Here is a 21715-nt window from a genome sequence, read left to right as displayed (position 1 = left end):
CCCCTGGAGCTGGATCCAGAAGAGATGATGGCTCTGGCTTATAAGGATCCCCAGAAGCTTGCCGCATATTCTGTTTCAGATGCTCTATGTACTTACCATTTGTACATCAAATATGTTCATCCTTTCATTTTTTCGCTCTCCTCAATTATCCCTTTATCGCCTGACGACGTCTTAAGAAAAGGCACGGGTGCACTATGTGAGACGTTGCTGATGGCAGAGGCTTTTCAGGCCCATATCATTATGCCTGACAAGACTTCCTATGGAGGCGGACATATCATGACTCCAGATGGAAAACATTTAATTGATACAGAAACGTATGTTGGTGGCCATGTAGAGGCACTTGAAAGTGGGGTTTTCAGAAGCGACCTTCCTGTCCAATTTAACCTTGATGTGGACGCATTGGGAGAGCTACAAAATGGGCTCCGCGAAACCATTTTGTTTTCCTTATTATCTGAACATGGAGTCACACCACAAGAAATTGAAGACCTTGATTCTATTATTGAAGAGCCCAAAAAAACTATAAATGCCCTTATCAAATGCCCTACTTTTGAAGAAAAGCCGTTGATATATCACTTGGACGTTGCTGCCATGTATCCAAACATCATTTTAACAAATCGGCTCCAACCCCCTGCAATTGTGAGCGAGGAATCGTGTGCTCTATGTGACCATAATCGGCCAGGAAAGCGCTGCCAACGCTCATTGGAGTGGTCATGGCGTGGTGAGCACTTTGTGGCACAAAAAAACGAAATCAAAATGATTCAAAATCAACTCTCTGGAGAGGTTTTTCAAAAAGGTGGCAAAACTTTACGATGGGCCGATCTTTCACCACTCGACCAGGAGACCATTTTTAAGAAGCGATTGTCCTCATATTGCAGGAAAATTTACAACAAAATACATTCCACCAGCATTGAGAAAAGAACGTCTATTGTATGCCAGAAAGAAAATCCATTCTACGTTGACACTGTTAAAAGATTTCGAGATCGTAGATACGAGTATAAAACTCTTCATAAGGAGGCCAAAAAGACTCTGGAAAAGGCATTCACATCCTCGGTAGCCTTGGAAGAGGCAAAAAAGCTTGTTGTATTGTATGATTCTTTACAATTAGCCCATAAGGTTAGCATTGGTTTTCTTTTCTTAGGTCATCCTGAACTCTTTTTATGGATATGTCATGAAAAAAGGCTCTAGATGGTATTCGATGGAAATGGCAGGCGTTGTTTGTGAAACAGGAGGATCAATAATTCGATTGGCAAGGCAGTGGATGGAAAGGCTGGGACGTCCACTTGAGCTGGATACTGATGGTATTTGGTTAATGCTTCCCGCATCGTTCCCGGACAGTATCAAGATACCCCTAATTTGTGGAAGGTCGATCACTCTCTCATATCCTTGTGTCCTTCTAAACAGGCTTGTTCACTCTCTATTTACCAACGACCAATATCATTCTCTTTTATCTCCAACTTCATGTCCGCCAAAGGATCGTCAATATGAAATTAAAAGTGAAAATTCAATTTTTTTCGAGATTGATGGTCCCTATAGGGCCATGATCCTTCCAGCSTCCATGGATGAAGATAGGCTTTTAAAAAAACGATATGCCGTATTTTCTTCTGATGGATCTTTAGCTGAGCTAAAGGGATTTGAGGTCAAGCGAAGAGGAGAGCTTCGTTTGACAAAGCTTTTTCAAAGCGAGCTTTTTAATGCTTACTTGGAGGGGTCTTCACTCCTCCAATGCTATGAACATGTTTCAAAGGTAGCAAGCAAATGGCTGGATTTGCTTGATTCAAAGGCCAAATTGCTATCTGCTCATGAGCTTTTTGAATTGGTTACTGAAAGCAGAACGATGAGCAAGCCCTTGAGCCATTATAGTAATTCTGCTAAATCTCCCTCCTTGACGACGGCAAAAAGGCTGTCAGAATTTCTCGGGAATGGCATTCTTGCTGGAGGCGGAACTTCAGCGTCGCTTACGTGCGCCTATGTCATCGCAAATGGATCTTCGAATTTCTCTGTTGCAGAAAAGGCGATTCCAGTTGCAATATGGTCTGCAGAATCCGAGGTCCGTGAGTTTTATTTGACATCGTGGATAAAATCGATTGGGGGCAATACGTCTTCCTTGTCCTTACATGATGTGCTGGATTGGGCATACTATAAGGAGAGATTTATATCTCTTGTCCTTAAACTGATAGTAATACCTGCTGCTATGCAGGGGATAGCAAATCCGTTTGGAAAGCGGGTCCAAGCACCGTCATGGTTGATGCACTCCGGGAAAAATATTTCATCGGACAACAAGAAAATTCAGCAGTCGCTAAAGAATTCGTGGAAGGCGAACTCAGCAAACCTCTCTATGATTGAAACTGTTCCTTTTTTGGAGGACCCGGCCCTTCTCCTGATACCTGAGATACAAGTTTGCAAGTCTCAAGCACCACGGCATGAACTGCTCCACTCAAGTTACAAAAAATGGCTTCAAGCAATGAGATTCCGTTGGTCATCTATTAATGTTGCAAAGAAAAAAAGAGGCACTAGATGGTCACTTCCATCCTTCCACCAGGGTCCTTGCTCGGTTCTTGGAGTTTCCTTGCTCAAGAGCGAAAGAAAGTTTCGAGTCTGGCTACTTCCATTATACTACAATGGAAAGGGCGGGCCTCTCAGTAGCCTTCAAAGATTTGATATTGAGATTCAAGAAGCATTTTCGGTTTGTGTTGAGGTTGAGCCAGCTGGAATTGCATCTTTCCTTCAGTATTGTAAATTGAAACATTGGTCTGTCCTTTATGAACAAGAAAAGGCTCCATATTCAATATTGCCCGATGGAACGGCACCAGAAGGCGTTTTATTGTGGATCACACAGCCCTCTTTTGGTGCGAACTTGATATTCCATCAAAATGTCCTTGCGATCTACGAAATGGCCGATCCTCATTTTAAGGCACTGCTTGAAATCGGCGCTGTTGTTAAGGGTTCAACATCAATCTGCACCAGGAAAGACGAAATATCCAATTTGTACTTGCCATGTAGCCTTCCAATTTTGTTCGTATTTCATAGCGAGCACAAAAACTCGAACTTTTTGCTGATCATTTCGGAGACACCGCCTTCACTGAAGGCCATCATTATTAGCTCTGGCATTGAAGCTATTTCAAAGAGTGCAGCCGAAAAAATCGCACTCTCAATGAACATTGAGATCTCTTCATTTACAATCGATACCACCTCTAGTACCAAGCAGTTCGCCAATTCGCTTTTACACCATCTAAATACAATATATAGCGCTACTTCTGCATTGTTGGTGATTCAAAGCAACTCAGATCTTTTAAGTCGGTCCATCAACCAAGAAGAACGTCCAATATTATGGAGAAAATTGGCAAGCTCCGGGCCCTCCGATATATCTCAGGCTTTGGCTCTTTCTCAATACTATTTGAAGGAATCTTTCCATTCATTTCTTTCTGTTCAACCTTGGATAAAGGATGAGCTTGATATCTGTCGTACGCTTAATATCCCGCTTTGTCGGCAAAACTGGCCTCATGATGAATGGGCAAATTTGGATATTGCTTACGTGAGATCCCTAAGGGCATCCGGTCGTGTTTTCTCGATGAAATGTGATCAAGAGCGGTCTAATCTAAATTTGGGGGAATATCTTTCCATCCAAAGTGCATTGTTGGAAACCAAAAATTGTTCTCTAAATACGAAGCCTCTTCTGGGGGTTTCTTTTAACAAGCATCAAGAAAGACCTTTTCCCGATCAAAGTTGTGCGAATACTTTTCTCAACCAACCCGGGTTTTATGAGAATGTTTGCTTTAAACTCGAACTAAATTCGATTTTCATTTGCGCAGTTTTAGAAGCCTCTGTGCTTATCCCATCTGATAATGTAGATACGAACGCAAGCACAGAAGATGATGCAGAGCTTTGCATCAAAAAAGATGCACAAAAGTACCTTAATGGCGTCGAGGATAGTTCATCTCCGGTCCTAAGAAGAATGAATCGAATAATCAGAGAAACATTGAAATCCGAATCTTTCGTAACATCTTTGGGTGCTTTTCCTATCCATACCATGCAGGGGAAGCAGTCAATTTTGCCTCTTATCAATCTCGTCAGCAGTCTATTGAAGAAGCAAGCACAGGGTATGTCAGGGCCTATTGTTGTACTAGGCTTTTTTGACAATTGGATTTGCAACTCGTCAGGGCCTGCGTCTAATCTGCTGGGAAGCATTTATCAATTGAGGCATAAACTTTTTCTATTGCTAATATCAGAGTTTAATCGATTAGGCTTAACCGTCGTGACGCTGGGAAATCAGCCTTCAGAAAAATCGGTGTCCACGGCGTTGCTGATTGCCACCAACAAATCTGACGAGTCAAGTGCGCTTTACCACTTGAATTGGGCAATTGGCGAAATTGCTAAAACGCCCGGTCTATGTTGGATAGACTTGAACCTTGTGACGGGCTTGAAGAGATTGTTTTGGATGGATCGCTTTAACTACTTTAGCGAGCTGTTGACATCGGATTCTGGCGTTTCGGCTGACTGGATTTGGAGCTACGCTGCCAAATTGCTCCCGCAAGACGCTGCTGCCTGGGCTTCGAAGGCAATTCATCTGGTATTTGAAGGTCTCTCGTCCATCTTTCCTACCTCTGAAGACGAACCTCAATTTAGCGAAAAGATCGTGATGGATCTTTTTGGTCTTGTTCAAGAATTTGCCACCGCCTACGATGATAAAGAAAACAATTCCCCGCATGTGTCGATCGTTTTTGCTCGTCTTATTTCTATGCTACTTTCAACGGACTCGAGGATTTCAATGGTTGATGTAAATTCTATCAGCAGATCTTTACTTGCCTTGGCCTCGGGGACCAATGTAATTAATTCCTCATTGAAGACTCTCCATTTGTTCGATCAGAACAACGAACTACTTTGCCTTGAAAGCGAGGAGATATTTGTCTCTGTGAAATGCCAAAACTGCACATCAACATGTACGATTGATTTGGCTGCTGATAAGCCTGTTTGTCCGTACTGTCATTTTGGTATTTCTGAAAGCCAGGCCACTCAGGCTGCATACGGCCATTTGCAAATATTGCTCTGGGATGTGTGTTCAGCCTCCGACGTTGCCTCGTTTGAATGCTATTCTTGCGGTACCACTTCAAATCGTTCTGTTTCTAAATGGTGTCCAAAGTGCACCAAAGCATATTCCTCTGTTCACAGCATCCGTTGGAAAACCTGCACAAAAGAGCTGGAAAGAGTTACACGCATTTTTGGTAAAAAGATCGCCAGTTTTGTATGATCCCCCAACTTTGATGGTATTCTTAACGGCCAATAAAAACACCATGTAACGCGTTTATTACTTGAGCTAAAATATCCTTGCATAGTCGTATTGGTGAACAAGCGGCTGCGGTCTTCCCGGATGCGGAACCGATAAGGCGCATTGGAATGAACGCTTGGGTTTATCAACAAGCAGGGAATACTCCTCAGCCATCGAAGCATATGAAATATCGTGGTACTTTGATAGTTGGAACCGCTTTACCGGGGTGCCTGAATGTTTTTTGAAATGTTGTGTAGAAAAAATAGAAATAAACGCCGAAACGCTAGCATTAATATGGCTGGATCTGACCATGTCCAACTCCCACAGTGAAGAGTTTATTGCAGTGCTCATCAAAGGATCTGATTCGGTCTCGACAAACTCATAAGGAATTTGCTTGGAATCAGGCCTGTGTATGAGCGGGATCAATCCCGAATGTGCTTGTATCAATTCATAAATAAAAGGAATGAGCCACATTGCTGTGGGTGCGGGAGCCACCAGCAACAACTGCGAGGCCCTTTTGGCAAAGGCAGCAGGCAGCGTAGCAGATGAAAGAGATACAGATGCCGTTTTGATTAAGGAAATCTCGAGCAACGTAAATAGCGTGGCTTTAGGTGTTGGTAGCGAGCAAAAAATTCCTTCCTCGACATCGCTTATCTCGCCAAACAAGGATAACCTTTTGTCAAGCTTGCGAAAAATGCGGGGCTCTCCCAGCCATCGCATTGCCATAAAAATCAACGAATAAAAATTGGGAACATCCAGTCGAAATTTAGTAACAAGAACTAAAAGCGAGTCGAGAGCCAAGACAAATAGCACATGCTCGCCCGTTTTTGCCACATTTTCAGTGACATCCTTTAAAAGATCCATAAACTGACCGGGATTGTCTATTTGAGTAAGGGCGTATCTAGGAAGAATACTAAAGCAAAGCAGTGAGATTTCGGACCAGAATAGCGGCAAATGGCATCTCGAGTAAAACAAAATCTTACAAAGAATACCCCAGCAATGAGTGTATGCTTTCCTAAGAGTTGTCGAGCTTGAGTCTTTGCTGGACTTTGACTCCTTAGCAGCGCAAACAAGCAAGATCGATATTATTCTTTTGGCAACTGAAATAAGACAAGGTGCATCTCCTTCAGTTGACGGTTTTTTGAGACAATTCTCAAGGTTCAACAGTTGTGCCAGCAAGATATTGAGGACATTCAATTTAAACTCGTCGTCCACAATGCTATGCTTGTAGATGAATGCATGAATTGTTTCATCAGATCTGGAGGTTGAGGAGGAAATAACCGAACTAACGAGAAAGCTTAGCTCTTTGAAAGGAAAAGTGGCATTGATGCTGGATGTTTTGGGATACTTGGGTGTTTTGGGAAATTTTGTCTCAATATATTTGCTAATTAATGACCGATACTTTTCAAAAGATGCATGTCCCTTTTGGGGGGTTTTTTTGGCGGCAGAAGAATCTACATGTCCAGAATTGGTTGTGGCAGCAGAAACAACTGGAAATTTTACGCTGCTGGGCATAAATAAAAATTCAATTAAAATTTGGAATACAATTTATTTGATTAAAAAAATTACGACCTGGAACAGGAATACCTTCCACACATGGACTTTAAAAATTTTTGAACAGAAGATATTCTTGGCTCAAATTCTTCCAGTGGCTCTTCGATTTCGCCATCCTCGTATATAAAGTTTTTTGGGTTTTCCGCGACACCGGAGGACGCATTGTTAATAATGACCGGGGGAATGAACACGCTATCCGACCTTCCTGTGATTTCACCCCGATCACAAAGTACCACCGCTTCCGTTAACTGCACGGAGGATCTTTTTCTGGAATCCTTCTCATCGTCATTGACATGTATTCCGCTTGACATTTCCTTTTCAACTTCAAACGGCGTTAGGATCTGTCTCATCGAGGTTGCATGTTCATCCTCCGGAGGAACATGCTCGTTTTCAATGTCGCTTCGTTTTGCAACATCAAAGGACGAAATTGCTAAAAAGGGTTTATGTTTGTAGCTTACCTTGCCGAATTCCCTCTGCGCCAAGTGCAAGAGTACCACACGGAAGCTTTTCAGATCTCATCAGAGCCTTTAATTCAATGATAGACTCCCGCTCAGTTCTATCGATAAATGTCACACAAACAAAGGAGGTACCTCAACAAATTATAAGTCCTAATCAGCTTCGAAACGGCCCTTATCTTATGAACCAAAGGACTTGATTTTAGTTCCGAATTGTCTATGAAATCAGCACATTTTGCAAAGTAATTACCAATCTGGTCCTGGTCAGAGGTAAAGGTACCATCATCAAATGTGGGGTTAGCGGTGTCGGAATATATTTCAGCAAGCGTATCCGAATCTGCAACGCTCGTCAAAATTGCTAAAAAGAGATCTGAGATCTTCTGTGCAACAAATGGCATGGACCACGAGAATGCATCCATAAGATTTGGCAGGTGATACGGGTGAGGGCTATGTGAAAACTGCCGGATGTCCATTGTAACACCATCATAATACATGATCGCAGCTATGAAATGAAAACAAACACGCTACTACCTTTGTTGTTATACACATCAACATAATTTGGAGCTGAAAATAGCGTAATTACGGCGGGAAACATGGTGGTCGGATTTGTCTTGTACATTCGAAATCCTGCAGACTGTGCTTCATGGGCTCTTATTATACACAGAAGATTGTTTTTGTTCAAAAATTCCATAGCAGCTTTGAAGTGGTAAATGTAAGAGCAACCGCGAACACGATTAGGACTAAACTTTTCGCCTTCTGGCGAGTCAAAATCAAACGTGGCAGAAGGGTCGGACCACATCAAGTCGCAATACAAACCACTTGACGGCGGCTCTTGGAAGCGATCAATCTACACATTGGCAATGCAAAAAATACCTTGTCAATGTCCTTTAAGGTCTTTAATGATGGAGATATCCCACCGTGAACACAAAACAGCTGGTTATTTACAACTGCACATAATGGAAGTGCATTGAAAATTTCAAGTAGCTTTGTATACAGAAGATGTGAATACTTTCTCGTGCATTCGTTCTGAAATGTAAAATACTGAGTCATGTGGGCAGACTCATGATTTCCTCGAAGCATGTAAACCCGATCGGGAAATGTAATTTTCAGAGAAAATAAATAAAAGAGGCACTAGGTGAAATTTGACCAAATTTGACAAACCTCCATGGAAAACAGGCCTCGATCAACATAATCGCCCAAAAACAAGTATTTCTTTTCCGTGGACGAGCAAGCGTCCCCATCTTCTGCGCTGCCAGAGGATGATCCTAGACCTCCTCCGACCTCGTCTGAAAAGATCTTAATCATGTCGTAAAATTGGCCATGGATATCGCCGCATACTAGAAATAAGGGGAAAAGAAGCCAATACTATTAATTGGCGCTGGTAGTTTCAATAAATTGGGTTCTGCCTTGAATATCGATAAAACACATTCACAAAGGTAGAAGGCTTGAAAATCTGACAACAACCCCTCCCTCAACAAATGCGACTTGATATTTTCCAGGTTTGGTCGCTTGATCTTTGAGTTCCGAATATGTGACAGTGATATGTTGTGAAAAAACTCGTCATCCGTCAGTGGTCTCAATGCGAGGATGGGGATATCTAGTTGTTATAAGCAAGATGTCCGTACTTGAGCAGATACGATCGTCAAACAAAAGCTCTTCGGCGTATTTTGACGATATAATGGTGCTGGACATGGGACGTTAATGGAAAAGCCAGATACTTATTAGAATTGGACACTCATTCGTCTCAATGTAGTCCAATCAACAAATTAAACTAAATTAATTTCAATTACAATTTGAATTAAAATTTGCCAAAATTTTTAATCTCTATGGTAAGTGTGTTCACCGATTTCCACCTCTATATCTATAAATTACATCCATCATAAGTCTTTTTATTCCATTGCGTAGTGGTTGAATTTTTTTTTTCTAACCATGTTTAGGGCAAGACAAAGGCAGAAGCCACTAAACCTTCCAATTCTGGAGGAAAGGCCAAAAAGAAGAAGTGGTCCAAAGTCAAAATCAAGGATAAGGCCAACAATGCAGTTACCCTTGATAAGGCTACATATGACAAGATCTATAAGGAGACCCCCACTTACAAACTCATAACTACAGCCATATTAGTCGATCGCATGAAGATCTCTGCTTCTCTAGCCCGTGTCGCCATTAAGGAACTTGAGGCTAAAGGACTTATCAAGAAGGTCCTTTGCCATTCATCTCTTCCAATTTACACACGTGCCACTGCAGCAGTTGAGGAAAGCGTCCCCATAAAAGCCTAATCAGTAAACTAAATTCAATTAATGACTCGATTAATGAATGGCCAGAATTTGCTAGCCGATTACATTTGGCCAAGGCAATTAGTAATGCCGTGTGGTGTGAGTGGCAAAGGCGAAAGATAAGTTGCTCGATTTATTATATATACACATAGAAAACTTATACCCGAAGGATGTGCTTAAGGAATAGAATAAAATGGCTGGCATCAATATATAAATCAAAGATATGTCCAAAAACCACAATCAGAGAAATATAAAACTGGAAGTGGGGGCTCGTCGACGAGCTTCCTTTGAGCTTTATACGAACACCTCCCTGGTTGTTAACCCATTTCTCAAAGATGTTATCCCCCACATCCTTAAAAAGAAGATTTAAAAGAATTGGGGACTTTCTGGTCAGATAGTTCCTTAGGATGTTTTGAATTTTTCCGGGAGTCCCTGTGATTTCCTTCAATGGCTTCACATCTGTAATATTACCGCTATTCCAAGACGGGTGCTGGTTAACTTTTGTTGAATATAAAAACCGTTCAAACTCCTCCATACTAAGGCCAGGAATGGTTGATGAGTTGGATGAGCCATTGCCTAATTCGAAGGTACCATTGACACGTTTACCATTATGTTCAAAAGGTACCTCGATGGTAAATCGAACTCGAGATGGACGATCATTAGGGTTGATGTTAATGGGATCAATTTTGCCATATCCAATTAACTGGTCATCAATATGTTCTTCGCCGCTTTTGACGGAGATTACAAACTTGCTCTCTGGAAAAGAGACAGCAAGATATTCGAGATTGTGCTTGTATAGTAGTTGGATATCCAAAATGATGGAAGATTGCTCTGCATAAACGGTGAATGTGTCTAGAGTAAAAATCCCATATTGGGCGTCATATGAAAGCCTGTTGGCTATAAAAATCAACGAATATGAGGCCGTATCAAACTCCCAATCTCCGGAAGACTCGTTTTCAACTTCTGGCGGCGGGTCCTTGGCAACCAGAATGACATCACCAGCCGAACCATGCTCAATGGTAAAAATTTCCGCAGGAGCATAGAGGGTTTCTTTGGTCAAAATAAAATGAGATATGGAAGATGGAATCCAGGCGCAGCTCAGATCCCATTGGAAAGAGTACCTGACAAGAAACTCGTAGTTTTTAGAAAAATCGATAAACGGAAAGCGGTCCGTTAAATTGACGCCTATATCGCATACTATGTGGTTCTTTTTCCTGCTTCCATAAAAACAAAGGTTATTCAGCGTATGCGAAAGGATAGGATATTCGAGGTCCGTATCGTTCGCTGCAAAAACGTCAACGGTAAACTTTTTGAACAAAATGTCCACAAATGACACGGAAATGGCATGGGCCTCGAAATGCACAGGCATTGATAAAGAATCCAAATACGTAATGTTGAGAAGCTGTGGATGAAACGAAAAGACATATGACTTGTAGGCCAACCCCAACCCCACGACGATCAGGGTAAAATGTAGCAAAAACGCTATGAAAATGAAAATCAAAGCCAGGGAAATATAAACGGCCAGTCTCTTCTCTCTGCTGTTTGGCAGTAGCATTGCAACGATTGATGATGACGTGAACCTTCTTGGATCGTAATCAAATACAAGGCGAGTCCCCTCTTTGGATTGAGCAACCTCAAACGTAGGAAAGGAGCTAGAAATTGCCTCTGAAACATCAGAAACAGTGCCTTTTGAAAAAACTTTTCGACATTTAGCCTTGACATATTGAAAAATAAGTATCGGTGATATAGCCATGGAGGCGATAAGGGAAAACAGTCCCCAGGTGGTTAGAGAAATTTCAATTTTTTTAAAAACCCAAATGCTGGCCAATAAAATATCATGTCAAACTCCAAAATCCCAACTTTAAGCTGCTTTTTTAAAACTGAATTTCATCTGTAACCAATTAAGAAGGAAGTCCATGGGTGCCAAAGTAATACGCGTGGATGGGGATTTTGATCCCAAGATCCTATCAGAGGCTGTTGAATTGCTCAAAAATGACCAGGTGGTTGCCATTCCAACGGAAACCGTATACGGACTTGCTGCAAATGCGCTCAAACCCGCTGCGATAAAGCACATATTCCAGGCAAAAAGCCGGCCATCAGACAATCCTCTCATTGTGCATATATCTTCCCTGTCGATGTTATATCCACTTATTAAAAGGCCGCAAAACTTTGACCTTTTTGAAACGCTAATGTCGGCCTTTTGGCCCGGCCCGTTGACCTTTTTATTTAGTAAGAGTTCTTTGATCCCTGAAGAGGTTACAGGTGGACTTTCTACCGTATGCATTAGATTTCCAGAAAATACCATAGCACGAGCAATCATTGATCAATGCGGGTTTCCTCTTGCCGCGCCGTCTGCCAACATTTCTGGAAGGCCTTCTCCAACGGAAGCATCTCACGTGTTAGAAGACTTAAAGGAAAGGATTCCATTAATCGTGGATGGAGGGCCCTGTTCAAAAGGTGTAGAGTCTACAGTTATCAATTTGCTATCTGATCCTCCGATGATTTTAAGGTCCGGTTCCATTACCTTGGAAATGCTTCGAAAATTTGTCCCCAACGTTCAAATATACCAGCCTGAGAAGGGAAACGAGCTTGATCCCATTTCCAATGCCGCTCTAGCCTCTTTACACACAAAGGGATCCCTTTCGCCCGGAATGAAATATAGACATTATTCCCCGAAAGCTAATCTTTTTCTTTTGGAAAGTACTTGCTTTGATGATGATCAGACGCTCGATTTGATTTCCAAACTCGAACGCTTCTGCGAGGAGAGGAATATCAGGGGATCCATACTTTTGAACACGCCGATCTGTAAAAACATTGACGGCAACTCTGATCCCCATCTGATCATTGATTCTTTTTCAAGCTCCTCTTATCAAACCATTGCAAGGGAATTGTTTGCGAAGCTTCGAAAGTTAGACTCGCTTGATGTCAAGTTTATTTTAATGTTTTCGATTACCAACGACAACGAAGGTTCCGCAGTCATGAACAGAGTGTTAAAAGCCTCACATTCGGTGTTAACTTCCACTGAGCAAGTGACTTGTTCCTTCCAAAAGCTATTTATATAAATTTAAATTTAATTGCAATTTTTTATTGATGTCAAAATTGGATGCTTCCCAGGAACCCCATTATTTTCCACTTGAATCGGAGTTTTTCGAAAGGCCCAGATACATTACAGGCGTGGATTCTGTTCCAACCCTAAACCTATCTTTAAACCAAATCGACAGGCCTAAATCGGAACACCGCACCGAAATTTGCCAATCTTTAACCAAAAAGCTGCTCAAGGCGGTGTCTACCCCACTTGATGCTGCACCTGAGCCAACTTCAATGGATGGCATTCATGCTGAAGATGCGAACATTTTGGATCATACTTGCAGCTTCTCGCTATCCGAATCTGAAAGCAGCGTGGATGAAGAGGAGTAAAGCAGCATGTTGTTTGTAATTTAATTGGGGATTTTTTTAATAAATTCGAATGCTTATTTCATCCTGCTCAAGAAATTGTGTGGCATTGACATTGCCGCATATTAGGAACATAAAATATCACCGACGTTCACATCATTTCAAGGGAGTGTCGTCTTATTCTACAGAGGTGAAGGATCCCTTCCATGGCTCGTATCATTGGTATTTTGAGCGAATCGTTGCGGCTGGCACGATGGTTACACTTGGCTCTATGATTGCTTTACCCTCTGCATCACACGTTGTAGACGCTTCGTTGATGGTTTTATTGCCCGTTCATATATATAATGGATTCTCTGCAGTCATATTGGATTATCTGCCAAAGAGAAAATTTGGCGTTGTTTATACCATATTCAAGGGATCCCTTATTGTTATTACTGGCGTGGCTGTTTTCGGTCTATACAAATTCAACACCGAAAACATCGGTATCTCTGAGGCCGTTAGAAAACTCTGGCATCAAACCGGTATGGAAGAATAGCAGCCTGTCAAAATAGACTTTATTTTAATAAACATCAGTTAAATGAGGCATGTTTTCCCAAACTTGGGGTTAGTCGAGTTTTATTCAAAGAAACCCGAAACTCCAGCAATTAACAAAGCTGAGATGAAGAAAGCAAATTTTGTATGCACTACGCACATATTAGCGATGCGTTGCTGCTTACATTTATAGCATCTAGGGAGCCTATTTTCCTTAAATGAAGCAGCTCTTGGTGATGGTCTGTGGCTGATGAAATGGGAGCACACAATGCCTGCTGTCCAGAGGAAAGCGGAAATAGTTGGCTAATTACTGCATATGTCTTCCCCATGAGCGGAAATAGAGAATTGATCTGGTTGGATGTTTTGCAAAGCAAGGCATCGATCGAAGCTGAAGTAAAAACGAAAACCGCCCACCATTGTTGTTTGAACCTGCTATGGACATCTCCCGACTCGAGATAAGCGACTGCAAATTGCCCAATTCATCGTTGTATTTTGAAAGCAGTTTGAGGTGATATTTTAGTCTCAAGTTGTGGTGGATCGCCCTTTTCCGTTCTTTACGCCGCTGCAGAAGAGCATATGCTACACCTTGAGCCTCGTGCTCGGTAACATCTGCCGATTTCTATGCATTGACAAAATGGTTCGTACCAGCACGCATAGGATTCCCTCTAAATTGCGCGCATATATGGATTGGGGAAATTTGAACACATTTCTAAGCGTATATGCCTCTAGAAGATCCAGGTTTTTGTCCATCGCATATTCGAGTAAGGTAAGTAATTTGATCAATCCCTAAAAATATAAACAAGCAAGTACCTCTTCGATGGCTTGTTGCGGAATGTTAGTGCACTCGGACGAAGCAAGGATCATGGTGATAAACTTATCTGCAATGCTGTATATTATGTCGTATGATGAGACGGAAAAATCATCCATCAGGCTTAAAGGGTAAAACCCAAAGTATTGTGTCTCATCCAAGTACAAATGAAATGGCGTTTTTGCGGCATCTCCAGCCATCGACAAAATTTAAAATATTTTAACAAAGTTATAATTCTAGACAACTGCGATCGGATTCATCGGCGCAAGGCCATTCGTTTCCGGCAGCGAGGATCGCGGGAATGAAGCCATCATGGGATTGTTGCTGGGGCGCATTGGATGAACCTCGGTTTCGGGTCGAGGCTGATCCTGGCGTCTAAGCTCAGCAGCCGTCATCAAAGCAGCCGCGGCCGATGTGGTATGCGTGATACGATCGCTTTCTATGAAGATAATGAGCAATGCACATAGCCCTATCACCATTGCTATTCCAAGCAGTCCTTTGAAACTGTTAGGTATTACAAATATTAGCAGGGAGAGAGAAATTAGCAAGTAACTTGTTATCACCAGGACAAAGAAATTGCGATGGAACTCTTTTGATTTGTTGGCAAAACATGAGAAGCAAGCAAAGTTGGAGCCAGCCGGATTGATGGTCGAAATGTCGATCATCACTCTTTCGGGATTGATGGCGATGTCATCTGAACGAAGCCCGTACGTTTCAAATGGGAATGTCGATAAAAGAGGGTTATATCTATCGTTGACCGGTCGTTGGTATTCAAAAAAAGACATGTCGTCAGTGATGGAGTTTTGGCTGAAAAAGGTTCTCAATTCCACGCTTCGTAGAAAGTCCTCGTCAGAGGCCAAATAGTGTGCCCTATAAAGAATGGCCGACTCAAATGCTTTGTTGTTTGCGTTGCTCTCAGCATCGGTCTGATACGATCCCGAGGTCGCTTTCTCTGTGTTTAAATAAGACTCTAAATCGAGCAAAGAGGCCTTCAGATAAAAAGCATCCTCAACATTACAATGGTCCTTGGCGATATCGACGTCTTCTGGCGAAATTATGAAATACTCGACATCGCCAATGATGTCCATATTGTTGAGGGGATTTTTGGAATGCATTCGATGTAAATATGCCGGTCTATTTGCAGTAGGCTTTTCCGTTTTAAACAGGATCCTGTTCAATTGGGGTCCATAATAGAATGAGTAGTACAATTTGTTTGAATTTGTAGGGTCGCAAGTGGTAACCCTGGCGATGATAAAATGCTTTTTTTGCTGGTATGAAGAACAAATCATGGACTCGAAAGTTTCCAACGTAAAGGACTCTTCATTGTTTGCGTCTACATATCCGACACAAAAGTATTTGGCATTGATATTTTTCCTCGGAGAAATGGATCCCAATTTTGTGGAGTATGATTTGAAATTCTGGTCCAAAGAACTATCCATCGACGAATATAAAAGAATGAATCGTTGGGCGATTTCGGCCGGATAGGGGCAAGAAATTGCACCCGGCGAAGCAACGCCACTTTGGGCTGGCTCTTCTTCAAACAGCGTACGTAAACATGAAGAAATTGGAGAAAGTCCAGCTGCACTTTCGCCAATTGCTTGATACATGGGGAAACCGTGTCGTGACCATGGCCAAATACATGAAATAGTAGGGAGGGTGGTTTCAAATCAACCAATTAAACTCCACAGCAATAGCAAATCATTTTTAATTAAATTCTGTCTTTATACCGATACGAGTGATTGACGCGTCACGCGTCATACGGCAGCATCCTCGATGCCTCCAGGGCCAATGGCATATGTTGCTTCAGCCTAGCAGTATGGACTGGTAGCAATTACCTCTGGCATGTCTGGCGAGTCGTACACTTTTGCAATTCGGGTCTCATTACGACCTTTTCTTAGGGATAATCTGGTGGTGCTAGCATGTGCGAGCACATGGCCGCCGATTGGTTTTTTCGGATCCGGAACAAACGATATTGCTGCGCCAGGATCTGACATCATTTGGTTTGTGATGAACACGGCCACATTATACTCCTCCGATATCCTGGCCAGTCTGGCAAGCATTTGATTCAATCGTTGCTGCCGCTCTCCAAGCTCTCCTCGCCCCGAGAAATCGGTTCGAAATAGACTAATGATCGAGTCAACTACCTGATGTTATCGAACGCTAGATACCAGCAATTTAAAACGACCCGGCTCCTCTGAAAATTTTGCGGCCAATATGGCAAGAAGGTCCATTTGATGCTCGCTATTATATGCTCTTGAATATATGATGTTTTCTAATGCTTCATCTGGATTGAGGTTGAATCTGGCGGCTATTTCTTTAAGCCTTTCCGGACGACTACAAGTAAATGGGGTGTTTAGTACAAGGTTCCCTCTGTATCGATGTATGCCGCCTATGTTACTGGAATGATCAGATACCTTCCCCGATGTATTTTGCTCTCCCAACTGACACGTGATACACATCGTTAAACATAATTGTGTTTTTCCCGTTCTGAATTCGCCAAATGCTTCCGTAATGGACATTGATTGAATACCACCTCTACTTGAGATGATGTAAAGTACCTCCGACAAGCCTATCTAGTTCAGAACTTCCGGTTGACACTTTAAACACACATTGCCTCTTTATAGCTAACTCGGTGGCGGTAATAAACCCGCAATCTAGCAATTTTGCAGCGACTTCCTTGATTTCCTCAACTTTTGCTTCTGACATTCCTTTCAACTTGCACAGATTTTTCCTGGTGGTCATTTGCACCCCCTTTTATGCATTTGATGGCTCAGTTTACCTTAACAGAACAGATGCCGGACATTTTTAGCTTTTGAATATCCATCATGCTTACGCCATGGTGCTGTAGCTCTTCAACCGCCAAATAGGTTCCATCCTAAATGGATGACTCCAAAATAGCACTACCTCCTCCAATGCAATGTTTTGCGTTTCCTCATGTTCAGTACTAAATGAGTAGGCTTCCGATTCAAGTTGCGACTCCATAGATTAATGAATAGGGAACGCAATGCTGATGCATTCTTATATAGCAATAATGCATCGACGCATTAATGCATCACTGCGGCCATTCCATAGACGACCGGGACATTAAAGTAATTAAATTGGCATTTTATTTATGTTGGACGAATATGATTTGGGCTCATTTTTGTTCTTTCCTGATGCCCCACATTCGTTCCTTTTAACTTTTGATTACTTTTGCACGCGAACAACATCGGCATTTAGAGGAATTAAATTAATCCCACCTGGCCTACACATCCTAACACTGAGGTAGTGTCATTAATTTTATGACGTTAGTAAGCCGATTGGACAGGAACCCGAGTGTTCCTCTTCTTTTTGCCAGTCTTTTGTGTTTTGGATAAATAAGGGCTCTCGCGTGTGTATCTCTTTAGAGTTCGAAAAAGCGTCTGAAGAATGGAAAGCAGCATATGAAAGCTCAAAATCGGCAATGCTTATTGAACGTACCATCGATTTTGTAGTTTACATTAGGTATGCCAATGTATGATGCCTATTTGGGAGCATATAGTCAAGAGCCTAAATTTTGCAAGCTTTCCGGTTGCATCACACACTATACGTTGGCTAGGTGTTTGAAAAACCAACTGATTTTAAAAGCCGATTCCAATGTTTCGGTCTATTCAATTCCGGCCATTTGTTGCTCCATCTATTCGATGGAGCTTGAAAAGGGCCTTTCAAATACTTTCGATGCATCACATCGCGATTATATTGCATTTCCGAACCTTTCTCTGCGGCTTTCTGGGTATTTGCCGGGAAAGTCGCGGTCCGAAATCACTGCCATTCATTTGGACACCTTTAAGTTTATCCAACATCTGCTGGACACTGTCTATCTGTCAGGTATGGCATTTGCTTCTTCTTCATGTTAGATAAAAAGGAGATTCTTTCTGAAATAGCGTTCTCCTTCCTCCTTTTTTGCCATTGCTATAATTTTGAAGGATTTGATCACTGGAAAGCCTTTTTATTGCTGTTGTCACGATCAGAGACATTTATAGCGCAAAACGGTTCGTTTGTCGCATGTTTGCTAACCCTTGTTTATGACCAAATCTCCGAATTCTCGACCGAAAGGTTTGACAATCTTTTCTCGGCCATCGACCCTGCCTCCAACTTGCTGATCGTTTGTGCCAAAGTAAGAATTTCGAATTAACATCAGAAATTGCTGCATTTTTCTAAAGCGTCCAAACAGGTTACAAAAAGCTTTGAAAAGCTATTAAGCTGTGATATGATGCTCTCAGAAGAGGATTTTTAGCACCTGTATTTACTCCTCTTACATATTTATTAAATAAATTGAGATATCATGTTCGTTGCTCCCTAAATCATCTGTTTCTTTTCAGCACCAATAGGTTCCTTTGGATCGGTAGGTACTTCGAAAGGAGAGGCTTTCTTTGAATACGCTGGTTTATCTTTAGAAGCATCTTTCGCCTGGCCATACAAGGGTATTGGAAAAACATCTGCAGAAGACGGTTTAACTTGTGTAGAAGGCGGTTTAACCTCTGCAGAAGACGTCTTAACCTCTGCAGAAGGAGTCTTATCATTAGCTTGGGCGCCTGGAGTTGTATTTGTCGCTTTGATATCTACGGCTTTTGTGGATAGTATAATCGGATTTTTGTTCTCTGCGGAATTTTCTTTGGATTGCTTTTTGCTGCACTTTGTGCAATTAGATAGAGATGATGATGCTGCAGAGACCTCACTTGATATGGACTTTTCATCGGTGGAGTTTCTTGTTGTCAAGGAAGCGCTAGTTGAAGATTTTTTAGCGCAAGGAGCTTTTTTAGGGGTAGTAGATTTGCTAGCGGTGGTCGCATTCACTGCTACAGATGTTTCATTTCTCAAGACAGAGGCATTTTGGGATGCTTGCGAAACCAAAGCAGAGCTGCTGTTAGATATCGAGGGCTTTTCAGACATGGATGTTGTATTACTGGTGGGTATTGAAGCATTTGAAGCAACTTGAGAAGCTTTAGCAGTCTGAGAAGTTTTATTAGTCTGAGAAGCTTGAATAGCCTGAGCTGCTTGAGAAGTTTTATTAGTCTGAGAAGCTTGAATAGCCTGAGCTGCTTGAGAAGTTTTATTAGTCTGAGAAGCTTGAATAGCCTGAGCTGCTTGAGAAGTTTTATTAGTCTGAGAAGCTTGAATAGCCTGAGCTGCTTGAGGAGCTTGAGAAGCCTGAGAAGAGGGATTTGATGAAAAATTGCTGGATTGCTGGCCAATGGGATTTTGAGGCATGGAGAGGCTCGCCTCTTCTGAAAATGTGGATATAGCTTGTTGAGAAGTCGCTGGCTCTTGGGCCAAAGGGGCTGCAGATTTTTGAATCTGCTTGGAAGGATCTTGAGGCTTAAAGTTGGATGTATTTCCATTGCATGGAAACTTGGCTTTAAGCTCAACGCAGAAAGGCAATTTATCCATTCTAGTACACACCTTTCTTTTATATAAAATAGAGCTAGTCTGGTTTGCTTGGTTTGCCTGGTTTGCCTGGCTGGCTTGGTTTGCCTGGCTAGCTTGGTTTGCCTGGTTTATCTGGCTTGCCTCCTTGCCAGAATCAGCTCCAGGTGAAGCGTTAGCAATACCTGGGGCCTCGGTGGAAGAATAAGAGAAAAATAAGGCAATCATGAAAAAGAAAAGTGCAATATTATTTGATAAATTCATTCCTAGGTGTTCCGCTGCATGATTGAACCACGTATTTATAGATTCAATTGAAACACTTGAGACAGATTGTTCGAGAACCGAACCAATTTAATTATTTTTGTGCACTGCAGTTGTATCAGAAATTAAATTGAAAATTAAAAAATCACCTAAATTTTACTCGCCTTTAAAATCGGATAGGGTACAATGCATAATTTGATCCAACGATTTCAAAATGATCTCAATTCCACGATCCAATTCTGCGTGCGAAATAACCAAGGGCGGAGCGAATCGAATGATATTGTTTTGCGTTTGTTTTGCAATAAGCCCGGATTTCTTGAAAAGTAGACACAAATGCCAAGTAACTATATTTTCAGGCAGCTTTGATTCATCGATGATAACGCCATTCATCAGACCTTTTCCTCTTACTATGGCGATAAGAAATCGGTAACCAAAATACCAGCCAAAACAAGAGGATGTTTTCTGCCTTCTATGACACTCCTAAAGTGGTTTCCCAGCTCAAAGCTCTACAATCACGCAAGCAACATCGGTACTTTTTTGGCAAGATCTTCGTCTTGCAGGATCTTCAGTGCTTCGATAGCAATCGCTGAAGCAAGTGGATTGCCTCCGTATGTTGACCCATGCTCTCCCGGCTGGATACAAAGCATAATGTCTTTATTGGCCAATACCGCACTAATGGGATACATGCCTACAACGTTTTAACGATCTATGGGGTACCTCCTGATAGTGCTTTTCCCAAAATCAAAATGTCCGGTTTGAAGCCCTCATAATCACAACCAAGCATTTTCCCTGTCCTACACAAGCCGGTTTGTATTTCATCCGCAATGAAAAGCACATTGTATTTACGACAAAGATCATAGCATGACTTGAGATAGCCGTCATCGGGGACAACGATGCCTCCTTCTCCCTGAATTGGTTCGACCAGAAACCCAGCAATCAAATGTCCGTGTGACTTTAAAGCAGTTTCCAGATCTTGAAGGTTGTTGTATCGGATGGGCCCTAATATTAGAATAAGTCACGGTAACCTATTTGTTCAACTACCGGCCCAACATTTGGCAAAAATGGGCCAAAATGATCCTTACAAACAGGGTCTGAACTTATCGATACAGCGGTCATCGTTCTCCCGTGAAAGTTTCCCTCGCATGCCAGAATTATGGCTTTGTTTTGGGGAATATTTTTCTGAATTGTCACCAAAAGCAGCATTACCTTGAGATATCCCCATTTCCTGGTCAATTTTATTGCAGTCTCTACGCCTTCAGCGCCAGTATTCATTGGAAGCACCATATCGTAGCCAAAAAACTACATTTACCGATAACATAACTAACCTCCGTGATGAATTTTGCATATGGTCCAAGTTTATCATTAAAAAATGCCCTTGAAGTCAAAGTGAGCTTGCTCAATTGATTTTGTGCAGCTGCTACCAATCTCGGATGGCAATGGCCCTGATTTACTGAAGAGTAGGCAGACAAAAAGTCGAGGTACTCCACACCCTCAGTGTCCCAAACTTTTGCTCCAGAGCCTCTGGAGAGGACCACCGGAATTGGATGATAGCTACATATTAGCGTCATACTGATACTTATGGGCCGCATATCGTTGCTCAAGATCAATGATTTCAGCGGAGCCTTTCTTTGCACCATTACACATTGTGGTATAAAAAGGGCTTCCTAAATGGCTGATCTTATTGCTGATTCGGGACATGTTCCTAGTTTATAAATTGGCTACACTTTCCCATCGCATTAAAGATTTATTAAATGGTGCTAATTTTGAAAAAATGATTAAAAAATTTGTAATTAAA

The 21715-nt window shown here is 41.9% G+C and overlaps 11 protein-coding genes across 11 annotated transcripts; 5 read left to right on the top strand and 6 right to left on the bottom strand.

Annotated features, from left to right (window-relative positions):
* Window positions 1-24: 24 nt before the first annotated feature.
* On the top strand, window positions 25-5245 carry DI09_32p250 (DNA polymerase; the record flags this gene model as incomplete). Its single annotated transcript, XM_013382513.1, has 2 exons — window positions 25-1165; window positions 1209-5245. 2 exons carry the CDS (start codon window positions 25-27, stop codon window positions 5243-5245), a joined length of 5178 nt encoding a protein of 1725 aa, XP_013237967.1.
* Window positions 5246-5311: 66 nt separating this feature from the next.
* Window positions 5312-8964, bottom strand: DI09_32p240 (calcineurin-like phosphoesterase; the record flags this gene model as incomplete). Its single annotated transcript, XM_013382512.1, has 9 exons — window positions 5312-6770; window positions 6851-7247; window positions 7276-7373; window positions 7408-7774; window positions 7804-8119; window positions 8146-8403; window positions 8434-8609; window positions 8639-8869; window positions 8910-8964. 9 exons carry the CDS (start codon window positions 8962-8964, stop codon window positions 5312-5314), a joined length of 3357 nt encoding a protein of 1118 aa, XP_013237966.1.
* A 134-nt stretch (window positions 8965-9098) lies between these two features.
* Window positions 9099-9545, top strand: DI09_32p230 (uncharacterized protein; the record flags this gene model as incomplete). The annotated part of the gene is made up of 2 exons (XM_013382511.1): window positions 9099-9101; window positions 9210-9545. The coding sequence occupies 2 exons, from the start codon at window positions 9099-9101 to the stop codon at window positions 9543-9545; spliced, it is 339 nt and encodes a 112-aa protein (XP_013237965.1).
* Window positions 9546-9699: 154 nt separating this feature from the next.
* On the bottom strand, window positions 9700-11295 carry DI09_32p220 (uncharacterized protein; the record flags this gene model as incomplete). The annotated part of the gene is made up of 1 exon (XM_013382510.1): window positions 9700-11295. One exon carries the CDS (start codon window positions 11293-11295, stop codon window positions 9700-9702), a length of 1596 nt encoding a protein of 531 aa, XP_013237964.1.
* Window positions 11296-11458: 163 nt separating this feature from the next.
* Window positions 11459-12604, top strand: DI09_32p210 (Sua5/YciO/YrdC/YwlC family protein; the record flags this gene model as incomplete). Its single annotated transcript, XM_013382509.1, has 1 exon — window positions 11459-12604. The coding sequence occupies one exon, from the start codon at window positions 11459-11461 to the stop codon at window positions 12602-12604; it is 1146 nt and encodes a 381-aa protein (XP_013237963.1).
* A 28-nt stretch (window positions 12605-12632) lies between these two features.
* Window positions 12633-13470, top strand: DI09_32p200 (inner membrane protein; the record flags this gene model as incomplete). Its single annotated transcript, XM_013382508.1, has 2 exons — window positions 12633-12955; window positions 13065-13470. The coding sequence occupies 2 exons, from the start codon at window positions 12633-12635 to the stop codon at window positions 13468-13470; spliced, it is 729 nt and encodes a 242-aa protein (XP_013237962.1).
* Window positions 13471-14510: 1040 nt separating this feature from the next.
* Window positions 14511-15881, bottom strand: DI09_32p190 (uncharacterized protein; the record flags this gene model as incomplete). Its single annotated transcript, XM_013382507.1, has 1 exon — window positions 14511-15881. The coding sequence occupies one exon, from the start codon at window positions 15879-15881 to the stop codon at window positions 14511-14513; it is 1371 nt and encodes a 456-aa protein (XP_013237961.1).
* A 147-nt stretch (window positions 15882-16028) lies between these two features.
* On the bottom strand, window positions 16029-17256 carry DI09_32p180 (Rad51 DNA repair and recombination protein; the record flags this gene model as incomplete). Its single annotated transcript, XM_013382506.1, has 6 exons — window positions 16029-16082; window positions 16110-16418; window positions 16443-16807; window positions 16833-17025; window positions 17054-17149; window positions 17179-17256. The coding sequence occupies 6 exons, from the start codon at window positions 17254-17256 to the stop codon at window positions 16029-16031; spliced, it is 1095 nt and encodes a 364-aa protein (XP_013237960.1).
* A 503-nt stretch (window positions 17257-17759) lies between these two features.
* Window positions 17760-18149, top strand: DI09_32p170 (uncharacterized protein; the record flags this gene model as incomplete). The annotated part of the gene is made up of 1 exon (XM_013382505.1): window positions 17760-18149. The coding sequence occupies one exon, from the start codon at window positions 17760-17762 to the stop codon at window positions 18147-18149; it is 390 nt and encodes a 129-aa protein (XP_013237959.1).
* A 442-nt stretch (window positions 18150-18591) lies between these two features.
* On the bottom strand, window positions 18592-19887 carry DI09_32p160 (uncharacterized protein; the record flags this gene model as incomplete). The annotated part of the gene is made up of 1 exon (XM_013382504.1): window positions 18592-19887. The coding sequence occupies one exon, from the start codon at window positions 19885-19887 to the stop codon at window positions 18592-18594; it is 1296 nt and encodes a 431-aa protein (XP_013237958.1).
* Window positions 19888-20076: 189 nt separating this feature from the next.
* On the bottom strand, window positions 20077-21557 carry DI09_32p150 (ornithine-oxo-acid transaminase; the record flags this gene model as incomplete). Its single annotated transcript, XM_013382503.1, has 6 exons — window positions 20077-20327; window positions 20360-20426; window positions 20454-20608; window positions 20638-20919; window positions 20940-21219; window positions 21246-21557. 6 exons carry the CDS (start codon window positions 21555-21557, stop codon window positions 20077-20079), a joined length of 1347 nt encoding a protein of 448 aa, XP_013237957.1.
* Between the last annotated feature and the right edge of the window lie 158 nt (window positions 21558-21715).

This window comes from Mitosporidium daphniae, assembly GCF_000760515.2.
Source record: "Mitosporidium daphniae strain UGP3 chromosome Unknown contig-32, whole genome shotgun sequence".
NCBI lineage: Eukaryota > Fungi > Microsporidia > Mitosporidium > Mitosporidium daphniae.
This window is presented reverse-complemented; position numbering and strand designations above follow the sequence as displayed.